The 9811-nt window shown below is 44.9% G+C and overlaps 2 protein-coding genes across 3 annotated transcripts in view; both read right to left on the minus strand.

Annotated features, from left to right (window-relative positions):
- Positions 1–9811, minus strand: part of SSB (small RNA binding exonuclease protection factor La) — a 31948-nt gene that overhangs the window by 10768 nt on the left and 11369 nt on the right. The gene's annotated exons all lie outside the window — the stretch shown is intronic.
- Positions 799–7404, minus strand: LOC115608000 (kelch-like protein 23). Its single transcript, XM_032919981.1, is given in 2 exon segments — positions 799–4632; positions 6137–7404. Coding segments are annotated over 2 exon segments (1386 nt in total). The 5' UTR covers positions 7350–7404; the 3' UTR covers positions 799–4459.

Here is a 9811-nt window from a genome sequence, read left to right on the forward strand (position 1 = left end):
GCACAATAATGAAGTGCTCATATTAAACTGTGATTACTAAAAACAGATCACAGATTCCCTGCTCCAAGATCTCCATCCCCATCAGGTGCGCAAGATGCTGACCAGAAGCCAGAAGCCCTGTTCCTCTCACAGGCATTCACACTCCTGCCTGTGCTCCAGACCTGACGGCTACGCACTTCCTTAGGACGTGCTACAGACAAGAGCTAATCCAAAAAGGCACTGTAAATTGGTATAAAAAATAGCACCAGTTAAAGTACAACCACGAGTCTGAACTCCTGCATTCCATTTATTCCAACACATACAAAAATCCCTAAGAAACGAGGGCTTACCTGAAGCCTTAGCGGCAATCTCACTGACGTCCCTTTGGGCCAGACAGCACACACTCTCCTTTTTTCCCTCCTGGCATGTGAGAATTAAAGGCCTTTTATCGCTTTGCAGTTACAAAGAGGCCGCGAGGCGGCGTCACGCTCGCCTGCCGGGTGCCCAGAGGGACACAGCTAACCAGTGCCTGTGCTCCAGCTCTGAACAGCGCTGTCCGTCACCAGTGTTCAGCACCCAGTTCAGAAGCAGCACACAGGGAGGTTCTCCCAGCAGGCACTGGGAGATTCTGTTAGTCCTCACCTTGCTCTTACATCCTTTCACTGACTTAGGACTGTTGGTGACTGGATAGAGGTCAGAACGAACCTTAGGGCCAGGCACAATCAGCTGTTCTATGTTCACGTTTTCCAACAAACATGAAGCTTTATGGGTACATATTTTGCACTGAAAAATTACATACACATGTTGAGCTCACTGCAGTTTTGTTCCATACAAAGATCACCTTCATGCTCCTGCAGTGTTGTCCTTTAAATCTCTACCCGTCTTTGAGCAATTCTCAGCTGTAGGATTGCCAGGAGAAACAAACTCTCTTTATTTCTTTTGCTCGCCCACCCAGCCCATGCATTTCAAGCATCATGAGAGTTCGATTCCCCACACCTCTTCACAGCTCAGTGTCTTCAAACAAATTACATTGGATCCTTGAGTAGCTCTCAGTTACTGTATGAAGACAGGCTGAGAGAGTTGGGGCTGTTCAGCCTGGAGAAGAGAAGGCTGCGTGGAGACCTCATAGCAGCCTTCCAGTATCTGAAGGGGGCTTACAAGGATGCTGGGGAGGGACTCTTCATCAGGGACTGTAGCAATAGGAAAAGGGGGAATGGGTTTAAACTTAAACAGAGGAAGTTCAGGTTCGATATAAGGAAGAAGTTCTTTACAGTGAGGGTGGTGAGGCACTGGAATGGGTTGCCCACGGAAGTTGTGAATGCTTCATCCCTGGAGGTGTTCAAGGCCAGGTTGGACAGAGCCTTGGGCGACATGGTTTAGTGCGAGGTGTCCCTGCCCATGGCAGAGGGGTTGGAACTAGATGATCTTAAGGTCCTTTCCAACCCTAACCATTCTATGATTCTATGATAGTGAAGCAAAACACTGAACCCATGTGCCCATGGGCTTCTGACATAAAGACATCAAACCCAGAACTATATATACACTGCGGAGCTTTACATCAAAGCTCAGAGCTGGGTGCAGCCTGCTACCAGTAGTCAAATTTGAGTGAGAAATAGCATAAAAATGTGAGAGAACAAAAAAATGTTGAAAATCACCAAGAAAAAGAAATATTATCAACTCAGGGCTCACCCATAAATCCAGTAAAACCAAAATTCCATTTTAGGTGGCGGTGCTGCCATAGGAAGTTCCCACCACAGCCCTGTTTCATCCCTGCCTCTCGTGCCGATGCCCAACAGCTGTTTCTGCAGCCACTTTACAAGCTGCACTGGGGAACTGATCTGGGCTAAAAGAGCCTCCCTGCTTCCCAAGGCATTTCTTTATTTGGATCACTGCTATCAGACCCTGTAGTCCCACAGCAGCTGAGCGGGTGAGGGGCAATGAAGGCAGGAGAGGGATCGCTCCTCACAGCCACCTCTTCAGCTCTAGGAAGGCTTTGCCATCTTGTACTTTCCACATGACTCGTGTGCTTCCTTTCAGTCTCTCTTCCCCCCATCTATTCTGTTATCAATTTTCATAAAAACTGAAAAATTGTATTTTTAAGGCCTATACCTCCCTGTAGAACACGGCTGAACCCAGACAAGGGAGTCCAGCATTAAAGAGGAGCTTATACATGCACAGAAAGACAACACAGTTGCACCTTGCCCCCTCAGGAAGCAGGCTCATAGCAAGCCCCGTATTTTACAATATCTATACAAGCTATGAGGAGAAAATAAATCCCAAGAAGTCACTGCAATAATGATTCAATCATCAAATGCATTTGTATTAACTACCTACATGACACTATGCAGAACAAGGACTGGTGAGAAGGCTGGGGATAGCAGGGTCAAACCACCAGATACTTAAATACTCTATAAGGACTCTGCTTTCTGCCGGGACTGGTACTGTCATGCTGCACTGAGAGCCTGCCACCCATGTCTCCCAGTGAAGAGGTGATCAAATGACGACATTCCTGCCCATCTCAAGTTGCTTTCCAGACAGAATCTGAAGACCTCCTATTCCATTTTGAGATAAATAATACATAAATCCAGGGGACCACCTGGCAGTCAGTCTCTTCAACATATTCTGACAAGTTTCTTCCATCTGTCACCTTTGCTTAAGTTGCAGTTTAGCACTTTTATAAAACACCAAATGTTATTATAAAAAATGGAGAAGTTTGTGTCTTGGGGGGATGTTAGCAACTTCCCAGTCTCTCTCATTTCTTCCTTCCATTCCATAAAGAGACACACCTTAACTTTGATTTAAAAAAAAACCAGTTACCATGGTAAGGCTTTTCTCGGGGCAAGGGGGAGAGGGCATCACTATACGGGTGCATCAGCCCAAGAGCCCACTGCAAAGCCATGCAGAGTCTTTTTGATTTCTCACAGGCCCTGTCAGTGTGAGAAGGGCAAAGCGAGCACTTTTCTCAAACTGCCTTGAACTGCAGAGCACTGTTCTCCTGAAAACTAGCGCACACTTTCAGCTTGTGCTCTGGGGCTACTGCATGACATTTCTTCCCTCATTCCCAGCCTGTGCTCTTCTCTGCTCTGGCGTCTGTAGGTAGGATTAGAGGCATCCTATAACTGCACAATTTCTGGATGCAATAACCCAGTTACCCAAGTGATATTGCTCTGTACATACCACACACATAGCTTGTGGCAATGAACCATTTCTATGGCTACCTTTGGAGTATCAAAGATTTCATCTTAAGCCCAGCAGTCCATAGAAATGCAAAGTATTTTGTTTGGCTTTACTCACCTGAGCACCAGATCATAGTTCCACCCAGTGATGAATGAACACAGATCTGTTTTTCACAGTAGTTCCTATACAGCTGCACAAAGTATTATGAAAGAGCCATTTGAAAACTTTCATGAGAAAGAACGATTGGGCTGAAAAATATACGGAAATCTTGTTACCACATTTGTATTTCCAAACTGTTTAAAATAAAGACAACTTATACTGAGTGTTTAAAATTATGTGCGTTAAGAGACTGTATTAGACATCTCATTCATGAGCCACTCCGTACTGTTATGGATACTGCATCTGCTGTTTTCTGTAACAGCAACATGAGAATTAAATGTTTACACATTATACACACAGACACAGCCGTGCGAGCGCATAGCACTGGGAAGATTCCCTACTGCTTCCCATGTATTCTGTTCAGGGTTGTATTTCTCAATACTCTGCAGATACGTTCCTTTTGAATAGGAGTACCCTCCTGTGACGTAAATGCATCCATTCATAACCACTGTGCCACACTCCATCCTCCTCTCCATCATGTGAGCCATCTGCTTCCACTCGTTTTGCTCTGGGTCATAGCAGTCCGTGATCGTGGTCTGTCCACCCACAAAATAGATCTTGTTTTGTAATGTAACCGAGCACAATCCGTATTCTTCAGGAAGAAAGGAATACAGTTCAACTCAGCATGACAGTGATAACTGCAGCTACCTGACAAACACTGGGCACCAGTGAGGGCAGCTGAGTTTCTTCACTGAGCTCAGGAGACACCTCAGGATTTTCTGCTACACTTGGTAAAAGCAAGCTCAAGGTGTTACAGACGATACAGACATGAGCACTAGTACTTAGTGAGAACTGCTTTTAAAATTTACTGTTAGTAAATGTAGAACATAGAGAAAACCCTTTTAAAATTCATACAAATTATTGTTGCTGAACGCTGATTAATAGATTTTATAGAAAGTTAGAAATATAGAAATATTATTTAATAGAATGCAGCCATTCCTTAGTTCAGTATTTATATAGCGATTTCTATAGAACAGAGGCTTGAAGAGGGTCTTTCCCTCTCAAAGTCTGGAAATGGGAAATGATCCCACTCTGGCCCTTGCTGCCCTACAGGCATTGCTCCTTTTATTAGGAACGTGCCCGAAGCTCTGAAGCGGGCTTAAAGACTCCCAGATACAAGTAATCAAATCAAGCTCTGCGCTCGTTACGGAAATGACTGTTTACCTGGATGCGGACTTGTGGTGACTATACTCCACTCATCGCTACCTGAGTGGTATCTCTGGATTTTATCATAGGTGCAGCTTCCCCTGTATCCATAGTGACCTCCGGTTACATAGATGACGTCATGCAGGACACAGGCGGTGGCATTTCCAACACCTGTACACAGTGTGAGAGTCACAGCACATCTTCAGACTGCAAACCGTAGCCACAGTCACTTCCATCCCTAACCGCATTTCAAATGACTCGTTAATTAATATTTTAGGGTGAAATTAAACAAGTTTGTCAAGACACCTTATTTTAGCAGCGTAAGAGCAATTAAATAAAACTGCAGTAATGGAAACATACTGCATGTAATACAGCCATGCAGTATTTCACAGAATTTTTGTGCAGTAATTGAAGGCACATCACCGCATTGGGTTTGGAATAGGGAATTGTTTTCAGTATTTCACTCAGTTACTGAGATTTTTAAAAGTCACTCCTATGGCAAAGACAAAGACAATGGCAGTTGAGATTATTCAGTGTCTTGGGATATCTTTTCTGATACTTTTCATCTTTCTCATGGTATTATTAGTTATACTATTGTATAAACAAGGGTACAAACAGAATGGAGCCATGTTAACTCTGTCTCTAGGAGAACAAAACAAAATAAAACAAGGGTTCTGGCAAGATAAAATGGACCAAAATTAGGAAATCAGTGTGGGAGTTTTCAGCATCTAAGAAGTTTCACACAGAAAACGGGATGAAACAACTGCACAGACTGTGTAACTGCTCACAGTACTAGTGTAGCATTCTGATTTTAAAGGAAATGAAAACAGAATAATAGCAATGCTTGTGGAAAATATACAAACAATTAAGAAAGTTATAGGAGCGTGTTTTTTCTTGTTATAGATACCTCCAAAAACTCATACGTGTAGAAAAATACTATGTTACATCAACTTACAGTAAAAATTTATAATTAACTGTAAATAATTGCATTCATTTATAAAAATGAATGATGAAAGTGTATAATTGTTTTTAAATTTTATAACAAAATAATATCATCTAGTTAGGCTGTGAACCAAATTCATACATTTTTAATAGATCATTATTTTGGCTGCTAGAAACAAGCATTAGTGTTTTTAATTATCCTCACACTAAAGATTAAACTGAGGATCCTGAACAGATGATACACTGAAATATATGGAAACTGCATGGCAGAAGTTTTAAATGAAGATGACACCTTTATAGATGATTGCACAGAAAATCTTAGTAACCTGGTTTTATATTAAAACAATAAGATCCCTTTATTTGATCTTGCTCTTTGACCATCTACTGAATAGACTTTAATACCCAGCAGTTTTCTGATTTCTTTCTAATTTGTACAGAAATTTTACCTCTGAAAGAAGACAAAATTAAACTGAGACTACCACCTGCCTTTCCACCACAGTGTTCTAGCACAGCCCAGAATAGTGTTCAGATGTTTGCAGTCATTTGCCTGGTAAAGACCTGCACCAAAGCCCACTGGCATTAACAGGAGATTCCCATGGACTTCACTAGAACTTAGATCAAACCCTGAATGTGCCCATGGCACTTACATCAAACCCTAAATGTGCCCATGCCATTAAAAAGTGGCAGATGCAGAAAGACATTTGAGGCAGACGCCATACGAGAGCCTACCTACCTTTAATCATGTTTGCAATAGGAAGCCATTTCTTTTTTAAAGGATCATAGAACTCAGCTTCTTGCACTGGAGCTCCCTTTCGGTAACCACCCAACGCATAGATGCAGCCACTCAGGGAAACGGTGCAGTGGTAATACCTTGCGTCAAGCATGGGGCAGCCTTCTGTCCACTCATCTCTCTCACTATTATATATCCACACGGTGTCAAGGGCTTCGATGCTCTCTGTTCTGTAACCTCCTGTCACATATATATCTGGTCCCAAGCTAGTGACCCCGTAACATTCTCTGGTATGCTCCGGCATCTCTGTTCCCTGGACCCATGTGTTGGTTAATGGATCCCAGACATTCACTTCTGATAAGGGATGCCAGTAATATCCTCCGATCACATACATGGCTGCTGTGGGTCTTCTGGAAAGACTTTTGGGATTGAGGCTCAGGGCATTGTATATGAGTGACCTTATCTTAGTATCATTAAGTCGGCATTTTTTTTGTAGGCTTAAAACTGACCTCAAATACACATTATCTAAGTCTACTCTGATGCAGCTCAGCAGTTCATAGATGTCTTCAAGTCTTTCTTCCACATTGTGTGCAACCCACTTAACGACAGCTTCAATGGCTGCCTCTTCTTTCCAAACATTGAGGTTATCTCTGGAGAGAATATAAGAGACCTTCTCCTTGCCAATATCCAGAAACTCTTCCTGCTTCCACACTTCTTCAAACTACCACAACAATATCCTCCTGGACTCTTTCTCTAGCTCCGAACAATCATGATATTCGGCAAAGGAGTGCATCCCTATGCAGTTGTCAGTATCTAAGTGCCTCACCAGAAACTGTTCACAGGCTTTCTTTACTGACAGGAACTGGAGGAGGTCTGCTGCCTGGAGTAGACTTTGGACATTTCTCTTTGTTATCTGGATCTGCGATGTGTATGCATAATTCACGAGAGCTTCCAGTACTGCATGGCTGAGCCCGGGAAGTCTGATCTGGTTTTTAGATTTCTCTTTCATATCGGCTGTGAACATGGCTTTAAAATAACTGCTGCAAGCTGCTAGGGCGGCTCTGTGGCAGTGGAAGATGACCCCCGAGGCGCACTGCAGGGTGATGTCGGTGAACAGCCCGTCCAGGTAAAACGCTCGGAACGCCTGCAGGAAGTCGGCGGGGTGAGAGGAGTCCTCATAGAGGTACGCGTAGTCCTCCTGCGCGGCCGCTGCCATCGCCCTGACCCGCGCACAAAAGCGGGGCCGCCGGCCGGGCTCCCCGGGGTTTGACCTCGCCGAGCCCGCGGACCACAGAGCCGCTCCGCCAAGCCCCGCCGCCCGCCCCGCGCGGTCCCGGCGCGGCGCTTACGCCCGGGCGGAGCGCGGCCGCGGCGGCCCCGTGACCATCTTTGGAAGAGCCGCGGGAGGCAGCGGCGCCGGAGCTGCACCGTCTATTTTGGTGCCCCGGCCGCCTGCCCGGCCCCGCGGACCCCTCCGCCAGGTCAGCGGGCCCCGCCCCGGGGAAACTCCGGTGTGAACCGCTGCTGCCAGCCGGGGGCTCCCCACTGCCGGGGCACCGGGGTACAGCGCCCGATGCGACGAGGACACGAGGCCCGGCCGTATTTGGGGCAGAAGCAGACGCCCGGGAAGCGCCGCCAACAAAGCAAGGGGCTTTCGGCTGCCACGAACAGGGAGCTGGAGCTGCCCCGCTGTCCCGGGCAGGGCAGCAAGCTCCTGGGGCTCTCCCATTGTACGAGGGCAGGATTCCAAGAGCGGGCGGCCAAAGCTCTCCTCAAACACTTGAACCTGGCTGTGGGCAAAGGACGGTCACAAACTCTGCTGACAGACTCTAACTAGAAGCAAATTATTCAGGAAGAAGGTTATATTGGCTTTTAACACTTCTGAAAATGCTTCACAATTTAAGAATTCTTTTTCTTCTCTGCTAGCAAAACACTTTCTGCAACTGAGACCTTTAAAAAGTATTTGCAACACAGCATCCTCTGGGTTTAAGCAGCTGTACTCCCTCCTTCACCTGCAGTGGGGTTTGGATCCTTTGGATCCTGCAGCCAGGCTCCCGCTGTCCTGCAAGAGCTCTCCTGGATTGAAAGGACTGGCACCAGTTTCTCCTACCAAAAGGAGGTGGATATCTGTTATTATTAGCTAAGTGCCAGCAGTACCCAAAAGGAGAAATAAGGAGCATTCCTGCTCAGCACAGATTAAAAAGAATAATTAAAAATAATAATTACTGGTGGTACATCCTTTGTGATGCCCACCAGAAGCTTTTCATGACCTGAAAAGTTATATGGATGTACCCCTGTATGATCCTTCCTCACATGCTAATTGTCCAACAGGACTCAAACTTGCCCTTGGCCTTTATGTAGTAAGAAGAGGCATCAATAAGCTGATCCAAACAAAAACCAACAAACCCTTCACACATCTTTGCCTTTGGTTTTTCAACCACTCTTGAGGCACTGTTAGCCCAGGAAACTGGAGTTCTGTGGTGTAACCCGGGAATTTGCAGTGGCCCTGCTGCCTCTGAGCCAGGCCTGTGCCTCAGCTCCATTACTCACTCCATTTCTTTCTCTGGAGCATTCCCTTGTATAGTCCTGAGTCTGTTTATACATCCCCATGCCGACAGCTTTGTTTTGCTGTGGTTTTGCACTTTGCACGTCATCAACTTCCCACGGACAAGCAGGAACTTCTCCCAGGCTTTGGACCAGCACATAAGACTTAGGCTATGTAATCTTCACAGTAGCTGGTGTACAACAGCAGACCCGTTACCATATAGAACATTTCGCATACACACATACACATTCCCTTATGCATTTCTTTTCATAACATCCTTATCTAAGTCATCTCCATCCCAGAGGGCACATTGATTTAACTGTCTTGAATCAGCAAGTCTTGTGATCAGCAACGCTTAGTACTGAACATGTGCCCCTTCAGGGAGCTTCTCCCTTTCTTTTTTGGCTGGGTTACCAGCTTAGACCAGCTCCATCCTTTGGAGATTCTCATCTCCCCTCCCTTATATCCAAATGTGGAAAAATTCGGTAATTGTAGTACTTTAGAAAAGTTTTCTCTTCTATTAAGAGGAACAAAAAGACCTCATATTAACAGCTTAATGGTCTACCTACTGGAACTGAAAAATTTCTTCTGTCTGCAACATGCACTTTGTCCAGAAAATAGCATCAGCTCAACCCTCTACTTGAAGTGATTAAATTATAATTGCTATTATTTCAAGTAGCATGCTTAATCTGCTCTCAACTCCTGCTTCAGTTCTTTCACCAAAACCACAGAAAGCACCCTTTTTTGAGCATGAAGATGAATTTCTCGCTCTCAACACAAACTATAGGGTAGGTTACTTAAAGCTAAAAGAACAACAGTTAATATGAAGTGGATGAAAAAGCCGAATAATTATTTATAAACGTTTTATGTTTGTTTTAAAGTAAGCAGTAACCAAGATCTGTGCACAAACTGAAAGCAAGCTGCCTCACGACCAAGTTCTGAAAAGCACAGAAGAGACTGACACAAAACATGGAACATTCAGCAGCACAGCTGGAATGAAGGAGACACAGAACTTCAGAAAAGAAACGTAACCATACAAACCTGTGCTATGCAACAGCCATTACCATGCTTTTGTATGGCCTGTAAATCAGACAGCTTAAACCTGCCACAACTTGAGACCCATCAGTTTTTCA

The sequence above is a fragment of the Strigops habroptila genome, chromosome 5 (assembly GCF_004027225.2).
Source record: "Strigops habroptila isolate Jane chromosome 5, bStrHab1.2.pri, whole genome shotgun sequence".
Lineage (NCBI taxonomy): Eukaryota > Metazoa > Chordata > Aves > Psittaciformes > Psittacidae > Strigops > Strigops habroptila.